This window comes from Salmo trutta, chromosome 17 (genome assembly GCF_901001165.1).
Source record: "Salmo trutta chromosome 17, fSalTru1.1, whole genome shotgun sequence".
In the NCBI taxonomy this organism is placed as follows: domain Eukaryota; kingdom Metazoa; phylum Chordata; class Actinopteri; order Salmoniformes; family Salmonidae; genus Salmo; species Salmo trutta.
Genome location: NC_042973.1, coordinates 29,670,668 through 29,691,875, shown reverse-complemented (window position 1 = coordinate 29,691,875; position 21,208 = coordinate 29,670,668). Strand labels below are relative to the sequence as shown.

Below are 21,208 nucleotides of genomic sequence, written 5' to 3'. Positions count from 1 at the left end.
AAAGAAAAGAATAAGAAAACATGTTTGGTGTTCGCCAAAATGCATGTGGGAGACTTCCCAAACATTTGGAAGAAGGTACTCTGGTCAGATGAGACTAAAATTGAGCTTTTTGGCCATCAAGGAAAACTATGTCTGGCACAAACCCAACACCTCTCATCACCACGAGAACACCATCCCGACAGTGAAGCATGGTGTTGGCAGAATCATGCTGTGGGGATGTTTTTAATCGGCAGGGACTGGGAAACTGGTCAGAATTGAAGGATGTCACTAAATACAGGGAAATTCAACCTGTTTCTATCTTCCAGAGATTTGAGACTGGGACGGAGGTTCACCTTCCAGCTGGACAATGACCTTAAGCATACTGCTAAAGCAACACTTGAGTAGTCTAAGGGGAAACATTGAAATGTCTTGGAATGGCCTAGTCAAAGCACAGAACTCAATCCAATTGAGAATCTGTGGTATAACTTAAAGATTACTGTACACAAGCAGAAGCCATCCAACTTGAAGGAGCTGGAGAAGTTTTGCCTTAAAGAATGGGAAAAAATCCCAGTAGCTAGATGTGCCAAGCTTAATGAGACATACCCCAAGAGACTTGCAGCTGTAATTGCTGCAAAAGGTGGCTCTACAAAGTATTGACTTTGGGGGGGTGAATAGTTACGCATGCTCAAGTTTTCAGTTTTTTGTTCTTACTTTTTGTTTGTTTTGCATCTTCAAAGTGGTAGGCATGTTGTGTAAATCCAATGATACAAACCCCCCAAAAATCTATTCTAATTCCAGGTTGTACGGCAATAAAATAGGAAAAATGCCAAGGAGGGTGAATACTTTCGCAAGCCACTGTATTACAGTTGGATGACTTCAGGAGTTTCATGTAATAACAGCTTGAACTAAGGGGCTCATTCAGTTGACTATAAAACATTTTTTACACCATCACAGCAGTACAAAAGATTCGGGGCTGACCCAAAATCAGTCAGGGCTAAAGCCCTGAAAGCCAGGTCCTGGTGACGTTCCTGTTTCTGTCACATTGTGATAAAATAATTAAACATTGATACAGTACTATGACTTTGAATTTAGTGATAAAGCACGTATTTATTAATGAGACATTGGTAGGGGCGTTGACTGGGAGCATGTAATACTGGACAATTAACAACACATTTTGTGTTCTTATGGAAGTACTCTTCAAACTCACAGTCATCGTCTGTGTGGAGTTTGGCTTTGAGCTTTTCCATCTTCCTCTCGTCTCGGAGCAGAGTCCTGTCCTTCTTCAGGGTGCCTGTCCCATGACCGTCCTCCTTCTTATCCTCCACCCCCTCCTGGAGCAGGGAGTACTCCTCGTAGTTGGTGATTCCTGAAGAGGAGACACAGCCAGGAAACTCTCAGAGAGAGCAGTTTAGAGCACAGAGCCAGCACGTCGAGCTGTGCCATATCAGAGAAACCATCCCCTGCCTCCTACGTCCTCTCTCTCTACCTCCCTCTGCCCAGAAAAAACAGTGGGGAAACTGGAGAGCAGCCAGAAAACTAAAGTGGGAATGCAGAAGAGGAGAAGCCAAGCAGAAAGCCCTCTCTAAACAAACACCAGCCAATAAAGAGATCTACCAGACATCTCTCTTCTCCTCACCCAATTGAGTTTGGGCACAGGCAGCCCAGCATAATTGAAATATATGGCTGTGGGAAGAAACACCTCCACGAGAGGAGAGCACAGTCTATGGCTACACAATTACCACCCATAATTTTAACAGAGGAGGAAAATATGTTTTACACCATCAAACATATCTATATAAAACCTGGACTATGCCAGTACCATAGCTAATTCTCATGTTTTGAAAGCTAGGGGACGTGCATCCATACTGTAAGGTAGTGAGCTAAAAATAGGACCAGGTTTAATCATTTAAGGCTAGTGGATTGGTTGACTGGGTTTACATTGCAGTTGGAGAGAGTTTACACACCTATTCTACTGCATATGGTAACAAGCAGCTCTCCCACAGTTTTAGAGTCATCCACCATGATAGTTTTAACTGCCCCGTCCAGCATCTTGATCTTCTGGGGCCTCTGTTTCTTCTTGTACTCCAAGACATCCTGGGAAACAAGGGGAGAGGTGAATCAGACGCAGTACCTTTGATGGAATGTGACATAAACCAAGAAGAGAACACCTAAACATCTGTATGTAAGTAGAACATCTAAGTCAGATCTACCACAGACTTCTCAACACCTCTTCAGATTTAAATAGAACTGAGTGAGGTGTGGTCCAGGGGTCTGATTGGGCTCTATGATTGGGCTTTACCCCGTTCCGAAGCATGTAGTAATCCAGAGTCCTCCCAGACTCCAACCAGATTCCTTTTCTGGGATCATCATCAGAGAGAAACAGGCCGTAATCAGAGGCTGAAACAGAGACACAGAGAACGTACGTACATTAGAGTAGTAATGGGAACAGTTGCTTGATTGACTGTTTAAATAGAATGAGTCAACTAAGAGTACACATATAGCTAGCTGGCTGTCCAAATGAAAGATAATGTCTATTTTGACAAAACAATGGTTTTGACTGCATCTCGTGTAGTTACTGTTTTATGATGTAGAGGATGTCTCTTCTTCTGATCTCATTGACATTCATATGAATTATCCATATAATGACATTCAGTTGGGAAAGAAGGGTAATCATGGCTGCCCATCAGACTCTCTAGCTGATATAAATCTGTTCTAAAGCCTAATGAGAGCACAGCTTAAAGAGCGTCTCCAACCTGCCTAGCTAACACCACAGAGAGCTTATCCAGCCTGCCTAACGAACACCTCCGCAAGAGAGGAACACCGCCCACAGACCCAGATCGAACCCGTCTCCTCAGAGAGAGAGCATAGACTGTTAGGCTTTGAAACAGTTTCCTGTCTTTCTGTAGTCAGAAAGCCATGCTGTGGGTGACATGGGTTTTTATCTCCTGCTTAAACAGTTTTGAACTGTTTGTATCCTTTTCATGCACTCTGAAACAGAATTGGAGATCAGACACACTAATGCCTTTTTTTACATTATTATTTTTTAGCAGACATGACTACAGTATTCAGTACAGTGACTTACACAAGTAATTATGTCGTTTTTGCATTTATATTTTCTCTTAGTGCAACTGAGCCTTATGCAAGTGAAGATTTCTGACATTCAAAGAGGCCCCATTTCCAGTAGTTTTCCCCATTTTGAGGTCTCTCTCACCTTGGCCAGTCTGGGCTTCCGGGACCCTCTCCCTGATGATCCTGCAGGCGTCATACACAGGAGTGGAGGGCTCAAACTGCATGGTCTTCACCACATTGTATTGGCGGACACATATCTTGAGTGACAGGGCCACCATTTTCACTGGTGGTGTATTGGTGTCACCAACCTACACACCTGAAAAACACAAAACTATGTGTTTAGATATCTGTGGCTCAGGCAAATGTGAATAACATGACACTGGATATGTACACCAGAACAGCATACACAGGATATGGTCATAATTGTCCTCATGTACATTGTAGAAGGGCTGCTTTGAATGAGTCTATTGCATCAGCTACTTTCCATCTCTCCCGATTTCTTAAAGGTTAAGAAGTAAATAGAATTGTTTACTGGCAGTGTTTAGCACATGCTGAGCCGAGCCAAGGTGAGCAGGTTAACCTTTCAGCAGAAAGAAAACGTCTCTGTAGTCACCTACAATAATAGGACAGAAGATGCTAGAGAAAATGACATGCTAGAGCAGCATCATTATCTGTGTTTACAACCCCTTACAAGCAGACACCGGAGTCAAACCAGTGGGTGTTATGTCACCTGCTAAAAGGCAAGCCAATTCCAGTACACTGCAGTTCCTATTCCTACTAAACAGAAAACACACAGACAAAAGTGAAGTCTAATGATACCATTTTATGTTTTTCTTTCTCTTAACCGGGAGGGAAAACCATTCACAATGGATCTCTCCAACAGTTAGGCCTCTCTTTTTTTTCATAATTTAGTTCAGCAATTCTTTCCTCTACTCAGTGCACTGTCAAATCTGGATGACAAGACCATTTTCAGACAACCCTCAATTCTCCCCTTTATGGTAGAGGGAGTGCATATATGTTAGATATACTGTACAGGGGAACACTGTATTATGGATAATATGAGTTGACATTCACTATGTCCTTCTTGGGGACAAAGGTCATATTTAAGCTGTTCTTGTGAATCATCAAATTGACTCCATTTAGAGAAATACACCCATGACAAAATGTTTTCCCATAGAATCATTCTGTGAGCAATTTCAGAGAAAAAGTTTCTAATGATGTGGTTGTGAATGAGGTCCCCTCTGACTAGCAGTCTTTCATAGTAGTGACTCTACCCTTCTCCTGCAGCCCACACAGAGCCTCTTCTCTCCAGATAGTCCCTTAGCACAAAGAGCCAGAGGAAATGGCTCTGCATGGGACTTGCTCCATACAACCTGCCACAGGAGTCCTGCTGCGCCTTTGTTGCTCAGATATGTGGTTAGTCTCTGTTAGAAAGGCCACATGAGGACCAGTTAGCCCAGGCCACACATACACAGGCATGTGCACACACATAGAGGATAGTTTATGCTGCACACAGCCCTGATTCAGGGAACATTATAAGGGCAGTAGGGTGTAACATGGCCTTTTACTGTGTGGTGATAATCAAAGTGTAAATATGTATTTTGAAAGCAGGAACTGCACAGTATATTCCATTGCAACCTTGGAATAGAAACATTGTAGGAGGAGGAGCTGAAGACAACCAGAATAATTCAATGGAACTCAGCCGTTGGGTAAAGGATAGAACACCCGTTCCTTTCTATCACGTTTTCACTTTATATCCATCAATAATAGCTCAAAGCTCCGCCAGTTAGGCTTCAAATTAATATATACGATGCATGAAAAATTAGGCAGTAAGGATATATTTCACTCAAAAAGACCATGCCATTCCAAATCAATGAAATTCTCAAGTGAAGGCCAGCAGTCACTCCAGAGAGAGAGAGAGCGAGAGAGAGAGAGGGAGCATCCACATTATGAAACCCAGGGGGATAATCACTACTCTGGAACGGAGCTAACTGTAGCAGTAGCAGCGTGAGAACCCATTCCTCACCGAGTTCCTCTCCCTCTTCTGGCAAACACTCAACAGCAGCAGCAGGCTTCTCATTAGCTCAGCTTTCAGGCCGACACAGACCCATCACAGAGCAGAGGCGTCACAACATGGAGCAAGCAGATCGCAACCACAGATATATCAACACACAGAACGAATGGGTTTCTACTGTGTCCACAAACATTATGCTTCAAAGTGGACTTAAAATAGTATTTATTTCCAGATCCCTGTCCTCTTTTATACCATTACCAGGGCTTTCGCTCATCTATCCAGAGGGCTTCCAGTAGTAAGTTACTGGTAGGTTTGTTTACTACTCAAAACATTAGAGAAGAGCAGCTTGGAGGGCAGTGTAAACATGGACAATTAAATAAGAGCTGAAGTCAGAAGCCATCTGGAGGGGATTCATGTCTAATGATTTGTTGTAATAACAATAGCAGAGAGCAGAGCCCCCGACGACAGCCAGCCCGTCTCCTACTCAGCCTGGATTAGTACAGCACCAGTCAGAGTCAGACAGTCAACAGGGAGCTGGATGGACATGTTGGACATGATCACGTCATTGGAGACAATGTGATCGCTGATCACTACGTTTTTTGGAATTGGGTCATCACCAACAAACCTCCATTGCCACAATTGTTGGGGAGGGGGGTTTAAACAGAATAGGCCCAAGTAAACCATTTAAAATATTTTCTCATGCCCCATCAAAATTAAAGTCAGACAGTGTAGGCTACAACACAATCTGGAATTAGTTCTCCAGAATTCCAGAGGTACATGGGAAGCTAGCTGTGGCTATGACTTCCAGCTGTGTTTGGTAAAATCTTACAGCTGCTTGATGGCCTAATATAGCATCTTTAAAGTCAAAAGACATGTCAACAGTAAAACATATAGTACTGATGAACCCTCTCAATGTGTTCAAACCAAAATAGACTTGGTGCACAATGCAGACAACACAATGTGCAGTGATTATAAATACACTAATAAAAAGAAGCTGGTAAACATTCAAATACTAAGTAACAATGTATCTACATACAGTTGAAGTTGGAAGTTAACATACACTTAGGTTGGATTCATTAAAACCACTCCACACATTTCTTGTTACAAACTATAGTTTTGGCAAGTCGGATAGGACATCTACTTTGTGCATAACAAGTAGTTTTTCCAACAATTGTTTACGTACAGATTATTTCACTTATAATTCACTGTATCACAATTCCAGTGGGTCAGAAGTTTACATACACTAAGTTGACTGTGCCTTTAAACAGCTTGGAAAATTACAGAAAATGTAATGGCTTTAGAAGCTTCTGATAGGCTAATTGACATCATTTGAGTCAATTGGAGGTGTACCTATGGATGTATTTCAAGGCCAAACTTCAAACTAAGTGCCTCTTTGCTTGACATCATGGGAAAATCAAAAGAAATCAGCCCAAAACTTAGTAGACCTCCACAAGTCTGGTTCATCCTTGGGAGCAATTTCCAAACGCCTGAAGGTACCACGTTCATCTGTATAAACAATAGTACGCAAGTATAAACACCATGGGACCACGCAGCTGTCATACCGCTCAGCAAGGAGATGCATTCGGTCTCCTAGAGATGAACGTACTTTGGTGCAAAAAGTGCAAATCAATCCCAGAACAATAGCAAAGGACCTTGTGAAGATGCTGGAGGATACAGGTACAAAAGTATCTATATCCACAGTAAAACGAGTCCTATATCGACATAACCTGAAAGGCCGCTCAGCAAAGAAGAAGCCACTGCTCCAAAACCGCCATAAAAAAGCCAGACTACGGTTTGCAACTGCAAATGGGGACAAAGATCGTACTTTTTGGAGAAATGTCTTCTGCTCTGATGAAACAAGATTCAAAAGGCACTCGCACATCTGAGCAGTCTTGTTGCAGGTGCATGGCAACAATTAAAGCAATTAAAACAGGATGAAGGAAACCGCACACTGCTCTTGATAGTATCACTGGTATTTAATAAGCTTACGTATCGGCCCAAAGGCCTTCGTCAGAGCTTCTGCTCTGATGAAACAAAAATGGAACTGTTTGGCCATAATGACCATCGTTATGCTTGGAGGAAAAAGGGGGAGGCTTGCAAGCCGAAGATCACCATCCCAACCGTGAAGCACGGGGGTGGCAGCATCATGTTGTAGGGGTTCTTTGCTGCAGGAGGGACTGTGGTACTTCAAAAAATAGATGGCATTATGAGGCAGGAACATTATGTGTATATATTGAAGCAACATCTCAAGACATCAGTCAGGAAGTTAAAGCTTGGTCGCAAATGAGTCTTCCAAATGGACAATGATCCCAAGCATACTTCCAAAGTTGTGGCAAAATGGCTTAAGGACAACGAAGTCAAGGTATTGGAGTGGCCATCACAAAGTCCTGACCTCAATCCCATAGAAAATGTGTGGGCAGAACTGAAAAAGCGTGTGCGAGCAAGGAGGCCTACAAACCTGACTCAGTTACACCAGCTCTGTCAGGAGGAATGGGCCAAAATTCACCCAACTTATTGTGGGAAGCTTGTGGAAGGCTACACGAAACATTTGACCCAAGTTAAACAATTTAAAGGCAATGCTACCAAACACTAATTGAGTGTATGTAAACTTCTGACCGACTGGGAATGTGATGAAAGAAATAAAAGCTGAAATAAATAATTCTCTCTACTATTATTCTGACATTTCACATTCTTAAAATAAAGTGGTGATCCTAACTGACCTAAAACAGGGAATTTTTACAAGGATTAAATGTCAGGAATTGTGAAAAACAGTTTAAATGTATTTGGCTAAAGTGTATGTAAACTTCCGACTTCAACTGTACACATTGATTAATCACACAAGCATGTGAAACCTAAATAACCTCCTGACCTATATTAGTGCAAGTGCCTTAATAAAAGATGAATGTTTACAACCAAATGAGGTCAGGCAGTAATACAAAACAAAAACGATACCACACCTCTATTCTTGCAACAACAGAATCAAAATGATGTATTCTTGCAACACCCTTGTTAGGCTACATAGATTAAAAACACCCACCTCCATCACCTTATCTACTAAGTGAATTTCAAGGTCATGGCAAAGAAAGGACTAACATAAATCTTAATGGCCTACCAAAACATAGATAATGATCATTAACATGCCATTTCTCAACAATGCTAGCGCACTATAAACAAATAAGAGGAAAACATGCGGGTTGAAGCTAAAAATGCATTAGTCTGGCTTTACTAATAGAATCAACCCTCTCATGCAGCAGCACTAGCTGTAAATAGTAGAAGCAGAGCCCTATAAGGATGAAAGGTGGATTAGCATACCAGCTCCCTATCCCAGCCTAGTCAGGGTGAGGAGATTTTAACAAGCTCTAATAAGATTTAAAACAACCTCAGACCTAGAACTGATTCCCTTGTCTAAGAGCATGCAAAAACCTAAGCTGTACATTCATTCATTGGATAGTCGTGCTGAAAGCAAAGCACAGCTCTTGATTGCTTACATACTCTTATTATTATGATAGAATTTATACTTTTTGTACTAAAACAATATTTAAATGAGCTCCCTATGCATTACAATGGCAGTAAAAGGCCCATAGACTTACGTACATTGGGACATTTAAAAAATAAAAAAGATTCGGCCATGCATCTCCTCCTACACCATTTAAGTTATCAACACCAAAACAACATTGAGGTGTTCAGTCTGACCCTACTTAGATTGCTTGCCAAAGGCTTTTTGATCCTATTTATACCTTTGTAACTACAGTATAACCCTTTTAAATGTGCATAAATTAACATGGTTTGAATGAGAATCATAGACATTCAGTGGTAGCTATTCAAAATGCTCCTGCTCCTTGGCAAATTAAGCAAGAAGACCAACTTTAAAACATTCAGGCTAACTTAACTTCAAGTTCTTAACTTGTATCAACTATATACATTCGCATAAATTACAATAAAATAACTCTAACAGTAACTATTGAACCATTCAAACTAGAGACACCAAACCAACATTCTCATGTTCAGGCTATCCTAAACTTCAAATTATGTAGAAGGTTGATGAACTATACCTATATAAATCTGCATACATTAGAATAACATAACTCACCAACAGTAACTCTTGAAACCAACTTCACATGTTCAAGCTATCCTACCCAATCAATTAATCAATCAATTTAACTATTTTTTCTACTATTACCAGTCACTACCATTACTACTGCAATCACTTCCACTACTGTAACTTATTTCAAAACCATAAATGCTTTTAAAAAGTTAGCAAGCAGACACACTTTCTTCAGTAAATGTACTTCTTCAGTTATGATCGTTAATTAAACAAATACATATGTAGGATCTTAATTTAAACTATATTGTCACAGCAAAATAATCCTGCAGCAACAGGTTTGAATGTTTAGTCCATAATGTTGCTTGATCGGTGGTTGGGCTATTAGCTGGCCAAACGTAGGCTACATGAAAAGTGCAAAATTACCACATGTTAATGTGGGTTTTCAGTGAATTTATGTAAATCACAAAGCTCATCTGCAAATTCTTAGCAACAAAAGACTGATCAAATTAAAATCCTACATCTGTAAGTGACTGGCATGAAGAAGTAGTGTGAGAATAAAGCCATCATCAGCGTTTTTCTGAGAAGGTGGGAGAGAGAAGGATGAAAGGTATCATGTGCTTAGGAGGATATGCTGATGAATGCCATCTTTCCTTGGGTTACTTTCTCTCATCTCTATACCCTCCACTTGTGCTCCACATTCATCCCCCCTTTCAATCCCTGTCTGATTAAAAGACAGGTCAATCTGCTGCAGGCCTGGGGCATGTCTCCTGGGGTCACCTCTAGTGTGTGCGTTCCAGGCCTCCCCCACCCCTACTGTGTGCCTAGAGGTGACCCCAGGCAACATGCCCCGGGCCAGCCACACACACACACACACACACACACACACACACACACACACACCCCCTCTGTCGTATGCGAAGGGATGCTTAGGGGCACTATAAAAGAGTGTGTACACATCAACAGAATATATACTGTTGGCCATCTGGTAAAACCATGACAAGGATAGGGGGATATCTCACTAAAGAATATCCTTCATGTTCTGGTCTATACCATTACACGTATGAGGTTTGAACAACATGGGGCTAATTAACCCTCTGGGAGCTGCAGTCACATCCACTAAAGATTACCTGATATATTCCATCCAGATATCATTCATTCCAAATCATATAAACACCAGCTCTCAATAGCAAATAACATCCAAGCCCCATGACTACAATACAACCTACCATAAACATTAGCAGTTTACTAAGGCAGAAAGTCAAGGTCAGGTCTGTTAATTTAATCTGATTTCAAGGCCGCTAAGCCGCATGTGCTATTTCAGAATTTAATGACATTCGAGAGTAACGCGTCTTAATTGGAAAAGAGTAAATCAGAGGTTTGAAGAACAGCTTGCTAGCAGAGAGGCATTAATCATCCATCATAAATACATCCTCAGTTAAGAGCCAGGCGTGATTTATCCACAGAACATGCAGCAGCAAATGATGACCCATCTCTTTAACTACCCAGGGTTGTGAATACCAAACGAGACAGGAGATACATCACTCTGTCAGATGAATCCTCACACTTATCATACATCTAAAGTACATGTTTCACATAAATATCACATCTATAGCGCAGCCAGTGAGATGGTTTACTAACCTTAATCATAAAAAACTGCACTTTTTGTATAAGTAGGATTTCCAGGCTCCTGTGAGCAGATGTAAAGTAGAGTAAACATACTGTAATTACACATAACGTAATTATCTGTTCGTCTAATGTGGATTAAATACAAACCTGCTGTACATACAACTAAAGAAGGAACCTGCAAGTATGAATTTCATTGGACGGTGTATACCATGTGTATCCTGTACATATGACTAATACAACTTTAAAAACTTGGCTCACACACAAGCAATGACAATCCACACATCACCTTCCTATTCTTTACAGATCAAGATGTCCTTGTTTGACCCACTTCTGTTCTCGGAAAACAGCCATAGTTTTGCCTATTTGTGGGCTGAACTAAATACAACCACCATGATTTACCATCAATCTGAGGCCTTCACTCTAATATTCCTCTCTTCTAATACAAAGGCATCTTCAGACTAGCCTTGTGCCCATGAACAATGAACAGTGCAATAACAATCATTTTGGGAGTGCTTATATTTGTCCTGCTTAACTCTTGTACAAGTGTTCATTGTTCCAAGTGTGTAATAGAAATGTGTTTCTTGCATATCCCAACTCCCGAGACACCCGCAGGGAGTGGGGTTACATCCAGGGTCACCATTGTCCAGTGCCCCGGAGCAATTGGGGTTAAGTGCCTTGATCAAGGGCACAGTGACATGTTTGACCTTGTCTGCTCTGGGATTTGAACCAGCGACCTTTCGATTATTGGCCCAACCCACTAACCTCGCGGCTACCTACTGCCTCCATGTTTGGCCTTCTCTACAGACAATGCATTGCACACAATGTTATTCAGTACAGGGATATTTTAAGGTCGTCAGGAGAGGCTTTGAAAGAACTGTCATACTTCGTGTTACAGTATGGAATAAAAGTCCCTAAGTAGGAGTGTTCTTAGTTATAGTACAGTCGGCATTCACAACCAAGGCAAACGGTTCAGCACTTGCGATGTTAAGCCACCAGCAAATTCACTATTTGACCCCTGCATATAAGAAGTATGTCTCAAACAGTAACGAGGAGCAGGCTGTTGTGTCTTCACTGATGCTGGCTCAGAGAGGATATAGGCTTTCCTCTAATGTCATTTGAAGATACAGATGCTGACAGAAATGGTAAATCTTACCCTTGTCGCAGGGGCAGGGAGAAAACAGCTCCTTTTACTCTAGCTAAAAATACCCAGAAAAGTAGAACGTCCTCCAGCACTGCTTCACAGGGATCCAAATAGACTCCCGTCTCCCTAAGCATTTAAGAGGAAACCACTCTGCCATTTAGTAGAGCTAATATGGTCGTTTCCCTCTACAAGAACCTCCATTTATACTTAAATTGAGCCAAAAATCTTTATTCCTAAGTCATGAAGATAAATACTTTAAATTAAGCTAATATAAAACACAGTAGAGGGTTTTGTAAGTACTGAGTAAAACACAGTGTAAATCCTCTACAATGATACTTGCTCCACTTAAGACTACTTCCAAAAAGGAGCACAGCTTATTCTTTTACATTTCTCCAACTATAGTGCTTTCAGAAAGTATTCATACCCTGTGACTTATTCCACATTTTGTTGAGTTACATACTAAATTCGTAATGGATACAATACATTGTTTTCTCTCACCCATCTACATGTTATACCCCATAATGAAAAACTGAAAACATGTTTTTAGATATTTAAGCAAATTTATAGAAATGTATCAAAAACAAACGTAGTGACAGTCCCATGTTTCATGAGCTGAAATAACAGATCCCAGAAATGTTTCATACCTACAAGAAGCTTATTTCTCTCAAATGTTGTGCACAAATTTGTTTACATCCCCATTGATGAGCATTTCTCTTTTTGCCAAGATAATCAATCCATCTACCTGACAGGTGTGAGATATCAAGAAGCTGATTAAACAGCATGATCATTACACAGGTGCATCGTGTGCCGAGGACAATAAAAGGCCACTCTAAAATGCGCAGTTGTCACACAACACAATGCCACAGATGTCTCAAGTTTTGAGGGAGAGTGCAATAGGCATGCTGACTGCAGGAATGTCCACCAGAGCTGTTGCCAGAGAATTGAACGGTAATTTCTCTATCATAAGCCACCTCAAACATAATTTCAGAGAATTCGGCAGTAAGTCCAACAGGCCAACGTCCAACAGGGCGAGAGGTTTACTGATGTCAATGTTGTGAACAGAGATCCCCATGGTGGTGGTGGCGTGAAGATATGGGCAGGCATAAGCTATGGACAACTAATACAATTGTAATTTATCGATTGCAATTTGAATGCACAGAGATGCCGTGAAAAGACCCTGAGGCCCATTGTCATGCCATTCATCTGCCGTCATCGTCATGCCATTCATCCGCCGCCATCACCTCCAGTCCCTGTGCCCAAGAACACTAAGGTAACCTGCCTAAAATGACTACTGACCCATAGCACTCACGTCTGTAGCCATGAAATGCTTTGAAAGGCTGGTCATGGCTCACATTAACACCATTATCCCAGAAACCCTAGACCCACTCCAATTTGCATACCGCCACAACAGTTCCACAGATGATGCAATATCTATTGCACACCAGATTGCCCTCTCACACCTGGACAAAAGGAACACCTTTGTGAAAATGCTATTCATTGACTACAGCTCAGCGTTCAACACCATAGTGCCCTCAAAGCTCATCACTAAGCTAAGGACCCTGGGACTAAACACCTCCCTCTGCAACTGGATCCTGGACTTCCTGACAGGCCGCCCCCAGGTGGTAAAGGTAGGTAACAACGCATCCACCACGCTGATCCTCAACACGGGGGACCCTCAGGGATGCGTGCTTAGTCCCCTCATGTACTCCCTGTTCACTCATGACTGCATTGCCAGGCACAACTCCAACACCATCATTAAGTTTGCTGATGACACAACAACGGTAGGCCTGATCACCGACAATGATGAGACAGCCTATAGGGATGGGGTCAGAGACCTGACCGTGTGGTGAAAGGACAACAACCTCTCCCTCAACGTGATCAAGACAAAGGAGATGATTGTGGACTACAGGAAATGGAGGACCGAGCACGCCCCCATTCTCATCGACGGGGCTGTTGTGGAGCAGGTCGAGAGCTTCAAGTTCCTTGGCGTCCACATCACCAATAAACTAACATGGTCCAATCACACCAAGACAGTCGTGAAGAGGGCACGACAAAACCTATTCCCCCTCAGGAGACTGAAAAGATTTGGCATGGGTCCTCAGATCCTCAAAAGGTTTTACAGCTGCACCATCGAGAACATCCTGACGGGTTGCATCACTGCCTGGTATGGCAAATGCTCGGCCTCCGACTGCAAGGCACTACAGAGGGTAGTGTGTACGGCCCATTACATCACTGGGGCCAAGCGTCCTGCCATCCAGGACCTCTGTACCAGGCGGTGTCAGAGGAAGGCCCTAAAAATTGTCAAAGACTCCAGCCACCCTAGTCATTGACTGTTCCCTCTGCTACCGCACGGCAAGTGGTACCGGAGTGCCAAGTCTATGTCTGAGAGGCTTCTAAAACAGGTAGAAAGAGGAGGAAGAGAAGCGCTACTAAGGTACACAATAGTACATTTTGGTAGACAGAATGTGCTCTTTGGTAAAAGGGAGTCCCTGCCGAAGGCCATGCAGCCGTAACGCGTCGGATTTTTAAAACATTTTTTCCATTGAACATGCCATACAAATAATTAATTATATGACGAGTGCCTTGGTCCTCCTTTCTTTTTGAGGCTTCTAAACAGCTTCTACCCCCAAGCCATGAGACTCCTGAACAGCTAATCAAATGGCTACCCAGACTATTTGCATTGCCCCCCTTCTACGCTGCTGCTACTCTCTGTTATTATCACTTTAATAACTCTACCTACATGTACATATTACCTCGACACCGCTGCCCCCGCACATTGACTCTGTATCAGTACCCCCTGTATATAGCCCTGCTATTGTTATTTACTGCTGCTCTTTAATTATTTGTTATTCTTATCTCTTACTTTTCTTTTGTATTTTAAAACTGCATTGTTGGTTAAGGGCTTGTAAGTAAGCATTTCACTGTATTTGGCTCATGTGACAAATACAATTGGATTTGATTTGATTTAATGTACGGCCCCATGTCACAAGGATCTGTACACAATTTCTGGAAGCTGAAAAAGTCCCAGTTCTTCAAAGGCCTGCATACTCACCAGACATGTCACCCAATGAGCACGTTTGGGATGCTCTGGATCGACCTGTACAGCAGCGTGTTCCAGTTCACGTCAATATCCAGCAACTTCGCACAGCCATTGAAAGAGTGGGGCAACTTTCCACAGGCCACTATCAACAGCCTGATCAACTCTATGTGAAGGAGATGTGTTGTGCTGCATGGTCACACCAGATAACGACTGGTATTCTCATCCAGATCCCTAACTTTTTTTTAATTTTTTTTAAATGTATCTGTGACCAACACATGTATATCTGTATTCTCAGTCAAGTGAAATCCATAGATTAGGGCCTAATTAAATTATTTAAATTGACTAATGTCCTTATATGAACTGAAACTTAGTAAAATCTTTGAAATTGTTGCACGTTGGTTTATATTTTTATTCAGTATAGAAATCTCATTTATTCACACCTTTGAGTCAATACATGTTATTATCAACTTTGGCAACGACTACAGCTGTGAATCTTTCTGGGTAAGACTAAGAGCTTTGCAAATCTGGATTGCACATTATTATTTTTTGAAGTCTTCAAGCTGGTTGTTGATCATTGCTAGACAGCCATTTTCAAGTCTTGCCATATATTTTCAGGCCGATTTAAGTCAAAACTGTAACTAGGCCACATTCAATATCGTCATAGTAAGCAACTCCAGTGTACAGTATATTTGGCCTTGTGTTTTAGGTTATTGTCCTGCTGAAAGGTGAATTTGTCTCCCAGTGTCTGTTGGAAACTGAACCAGGTTTTCATCTAGGATTTAGCCTGTGCTTCCGTTTCTTTTTATCCTAAAAAACTCCCTTGACTGGTGACAAGCATACCCATAACATGATACAGCCACCACCATGCTTGAAAATATGGAGAGTGGTACTCAGTGATGAGTTATGTTGGATTTGCCCCAAACATAATGCTTTGTATTCAGGACATATTTAATTTCTTTGCCACATTCTTTGCAGTTTTACTTTAGTGCCTTATTGCAAACAAGATGCATGTTTTGGAATATGTTTTATTCTGTACAGGCTTTCTCCTGTTCACTCTGTCATTTAGATTAGTATTGTGAAGTAACCACAATGTTGTTGATCATTCCTCAAATCACAGCCATTAAACTCTAACAATTTCAAAGGCACCATTGGCTTCATGGTGAAAACCCTGAGCAGTTTCCTTTCTCTCTGGCAACTGAGTTAGGAAAGACACCTGTTTCTTTGTAGTGACCATCCAAAGTGTAATTAATAACTTCACCATGCTCAAAAGGATATTCAACATCTACCAATAGGTGCCCTTCTTTGTGAGGCATTGGAAAACCTCCCTGGTCAACATACAATCATTGGATAACAAAATAGACACTACGATCACAAATATCCAACCAACGGGACATTAAAAACTGTAATATCTTCTGTTTCACCGAGTCGTGGCTGAACAATGATATGGATAAAATACAGCTGGCGGGTTTTATGCTGCATCGGCAAGATAGAACAGCTGCCTCCGGAAAGACAAGGGGTGGCGGCCTGTGTATATTTGTAAACAACAGCTGGTGCACAAAATCTAATATTAAGGAAGTCTCGAGGTTTTGATTGCCTGAGGTAGAGTATCTCATGAAGCTGTAGACCACACTATTTACAAAGAGAGTTTTCATCAATATATATAATTTTCGTAGCTGCCTATTTATCACCACAAACTGATTCTAGCACTCAATGAACTGTATAGGGCCATAAGCAAACAGGAAAACGCTCATCCAGAGGCGGCGCTCCTAGTGGCTGGGGACTTTAATGCAGGGGAACTTAAATCAGTTTTACCTCATTTCTACCAGGATGTTAAATGTGCAACCAGAGAGGGAAAAAAATAAAAACTCTAGACCAAATTTACTCCACACACAGAGACGCGTACAAAGCTCTCCCTCACCCTCCATTTGGCAAATTTGACCATAATACTATCCTCCTGATTCCTGCTTACAAACAAAAACTAAAGCAGGAAGCACCAGTGACTCGGTCAATAAAGAAGTGGTCAGATGACACAGATGCTAAGCTACAGGACTGTTTTGCTAGCACAGACTGGAATATGTTACAGGATTCTTCAAATGGCATTGAGGAGTACACAACATCTTTCACTGTCTTCATCAGTAAGTGTGTTGATGACGCCGTCCCCACAGTGAACATACCCCACCCAGAAGCCATGGCTTACAGGCAACATCCGCACTGAGCAATTACGTGACTTGTTAAGCACATTCTTACTCCTTATTTAGGCTTGCTATAACAAAGGGGTTGAATAGTTATTGACTCAAGACATTTCAGCCATTCATTTTTTATTAATTCCAATTCAATATTATAGGTCATTGTGTGTAGGCCAGTGACACAAAATCTAAATTAAATACATTTTAAATTCAGGTTGTAACAACAAAATTTGGAAAAAGTCAAGGGGTGTAAATCCTGTCTGAAGGCACTGTAATTGCAGAACATTCAAAAAAAGTATAATATACTATGTAATTTTAAAATAATTCTAGAGGGATTAGGTCAGGCACTTACAGGATACAGTATAAAGCCTTGCTGGGCTCACCGTTAGACATGGAGAACCAGCATGTGACTTGGCCATGGTAGGAGGAGCTACTAGAGGAGAAGAGACTAGAGCAGAGCTCCACCCAACAGCTGCAGTCAGTCAGTCAGTCAGTCAGTCACTGGACTGTACACCAAGGATGGTGGATAATTTAAGATGTGCCACTCAGGTCATCCCAAAAAAATTGTCAGTTCTGGTTTTCTTAACGAGGTTGCTCTCCAATAGGCACCAATGCATTAGCAGCTGGGTCTGGTCTGCTTACTTCATTGACTGTATATGACCCAGAGAAAATTAGGGTGACGCTTCTTCAGTGTCTGTGTAAAGCCACACAGGGTCGTCATGGCCTCCAAGACTGACTGGACTCCCTGGCTCCACCCATCAAGACTGTGGGAGGGTATGTTTGGATTCCTCTCTTCAAGCCTGAGGGGTCCCTCTGGTCATAAGAGGGCAGAGAAAGAGATGTTTTCAGAGCCCCTTGACTGGCTGATCCCTAAGCAGCATTAAAGTATGAAATCGATTTTTCTTGATATAACATCTGGGATCTTGGATCCTTCGTAAATTTCTCCTCCAAACCTGAAGTTGGTTTTATGTGTAAGTTAGTGATCTGACATAGTGAGTATGAGTGGCGTCAGGAGTTCAGCTTGCATCTGCCACGCTATCTCGCCTTGCAACCCAGCCCACTCAGCGCAGCATGGGGTCATAGTTTGTGTGTGACTGTGAGAGACTAACCCATTTCACAGATTACAACCCATTCAAAAGCTGACAACACCAGTATACAGTACATATGTAGCAGGTGAATAATACCATTGGTGAGCCGGATGATAAAGGATGTGGATGGATAGGTGTCTGACAGCTGGCAATATTAGTCAGAGTCAGTGGTACAGTAGGACTGACACAGATCACACCCCCCCCCCCCCCCCCCCATCTAGGGCTGGGTGGTAATCCATATTTTACTATCTACCAGTATTGATGCATGGACCAGTTTGGATTTTTACCTTACATAACAGTATTTCAATGTTTGGTTTGTTAAATATAATATACATCAAATAACAGTGATAAAACTTGATTATGGCAATCATCTGTTCTTACCCCCAGTAAGATACTGCTAACAGTTGAGAACTGCTCATTTGCGCACATGTAGTTTTTTTTGTTGCCATGAATAGTGCCTATCATGCATCGCTGGCGCTGAAGGTGCGCACATGAAAGTAAGCATGCATGGCGCAGATACAGTGCTGTACAGTATCTGCGCGCTGTTGGCTGGAGCGCACGTATAGCCTACACAATGAGATTATTTTGGACAAAAGAGCAAAAGTATTTGTTAAAACGGCAAACAAGTATTGATTCCCTTCAAACATTTAAAAAAAATATGCTCTTTCACCTAGCAAGTTACGCATTTACAGTATCCATTTTTTGCTTTCCTATTGTACAAGCGATTACTGGTTTGACTCAGAAAATGTATTACTCTTTTTAATTCTTATTTTTTTTTATTTTTAAAGGAAAGTATTGATGATCATGTCACCAGAATAAGATCCATGATATGTGTTGGAAAGGAGCATCAGGCCCATCACCTTGCGCTTTCACCACCCTGAAGTTCGTCATCAATTATTTCATCTGTAGTCTATAAACTGCATGATTTCCAGACGAGTCGTAGTGGGAGGACCACACAACATTTCATCACGTGACCCCAGGTTTATTTCGATATGATGGTTATTATATCAATATTTGCGCATAAAAGCTTTCCATCACGATATGATATTTTGTCCATATCACCCAGCTCTGCCCTCATCCTCAGGCCCTTGTCAGGATGATGTCAGCCAGTCAGGGAAAGCGCTGCTGTCTGCGAACACCACTGGTTTGGAGCAGCCCAGATATACAGTATTTGTAGGGCTATATTTACTGCCGTAACAAAAAGCTTAGAGAAAATGTGAGTATTTTGAGAAATTCAAGATCAAAACAGCTATTTTATGTTCCAGGCTATTTCCGTCATTGTTTCCATATTCTCGAAAACAAAAGAGGACTCAAGTAACAAAATGGTGTTGCTCTTTTCTCTGCTCCTGCAGTGAATCTGACTGGTGCGTGCTACACTAACTACAGTATGACACAGGTTGCAATTGGAGTAATATGCGATATTATTACCAGAGGAAGAGGATAGCCGGTGAGAGGAGGATCATGAAATGTGACTGTAATTAAGGAGAGATCATTGCTATGGCGGGCTTACAGAAACAAAACATCTGAGTCTAAGATTTCTCTTTCTGAAAAGAAAGCAGCTCTAGAGCAAACATGCTTTTCCTCTGGGCTGATTCAAGTGGGCGTATGAAATCATTGCGCTGCTGCTTCCAAAGGCTAACAGACCGTTGGGATACTCCCTCTTCCAGTCTCTCACACAGTAAAACCAGTACAGACACCATACAAACTCAATGTGTCTACAGAGCTTTCCCCTGCCATCAGGTCACATCTACCTAACAAAAACACATACTGTACAGTACAGGATATTAGTGATTTGCAAACAACAAAGCTTAGAGAATATTATTCAGGGAATCTTATACCAACTACTACAGTATGAATTGATAGTTTGATTGACTAGTTGTTCATTGTTAAACATATGGGGAATCATCATTAATACGGCATTAAATGTATTAGATTAATCTGTGGGAGAGATGTACTTCCTCCTGCCTTTGGGTCTGGAGACTGGGAGCATCAGAGCATTAGTATTTAGCAACATGCTCAGAGCATTGCCTCCCAGTCATATAAATCCTGGCCAATGTGTAATGTCCTGCAAATCAGGTAAAAGCAATCTCAGGTCCAGCCTCTCCTCTCCTCAGCTCACAGCCATCCTTTCTCTCTCGGTCTCATCCGTCAGAAGGCCAGAGGAGGCAGGTCCCGGACTACCTGCTGTCTGCTACCAGCAGCATACTGATTGTATTATCAAGAGCACTGGAACGGAACGTATAAACAGTGGCTGCGCCCCAATGTGTGATGGACTAGGATACTTTCTAAGAGTGATAGCTAGATATCCTTACACGAGGCAAAATAAATATCTACATCACAATCACACTACTGCGCGATATCAGCCCTGAGCATATCGGACTGCTTCTTTTTTCCACTACATCACCAGATTCCTGCTGCAAGCTCTGGACCATTACACCGGATCTTCGCAGCTAGCTAGCTGCTACCGAGTGGCTATTGTGGCTAACGCCCTTGTCCAGAAGTATGCACCAGTTAGTCTCGAGCTAGCCTCGAGCTAGGCCCATCTCCTGGCTAGCAAACCAACTACAATACCTCTCTTGCCAATTTGGCCTGGACCCTTTGTCGACACAGAGCCCCGCCAATCCATCACGACTGGTCTGCTTATCTGCTTATGTAATTCGGCCGATGTGCTCTCACCCGGCCTCTGCGTTGTGGATGTGGTGAAGATCCATCTGCTAGCCCTGGCCCGCTAGCTTCCTGAACACTGTCTCCCGCTCGCCTAGCGTAGTAGTCGACTACCGAACGGCTCCCTGTTCCATCTACTGCTGCTCATTGGACCCTATGATCACTCGGCGACACAGCTGATGCCTGCTGGACCGTTCATTAACACGGTAATTCATTTTGTTTATCTGTCGACCCCAGCCTCGAACTCAGGCCCTGTGTGTAGCTAACTGACCCTCTCTGCCCATTTATCGCCATTTACCCATTGTTATCTTAGCTGTTTATCAGTTGTTGTCTCACCCGTTGTCTTAGCTCTCCCA

General features: G+C 42.1%; 1 protein-coding gene across 2 annotated transcripts in view; it reads right to left on the bottom strand.

Annotated features, from left to right (window-relative positions):
- LOC115151995 (talin-2-like) overlaps window positions 1–21,208 on the bottom strand; it is a 134,380-nt gene that overhangs the window by 67,501 nt on the left and 45,671 nt on the right. For both annotated transcript variants that reach the window (XM_029696405.1, XM_029696406.1), the window contains exons 3-6: window positions 3,191–3,364; window positions 2,279–2,376; window positions 1,944–2,073; window positions 1,187–1,345 (exon numbers count right to left, since the gene is read on the bottom strand). In XM_029696405.1, the coding sequence (XP_029552265.1) occupies window positions 1,187–1,345; window positions 1,944–2,073; window positions 2,279–2,376; window positions 3,191–3,326 (523 nt within the window). In that variant the 5' untranslated portion in view covers window positions 3,327–3,364. The remainder of the gene's footprint in view (window positions 1–1,186; window positions 1,346–1,943; window positions 2,074–2,278; window positions 2,377–3,190; window positions 3,365–21,208) is intronic.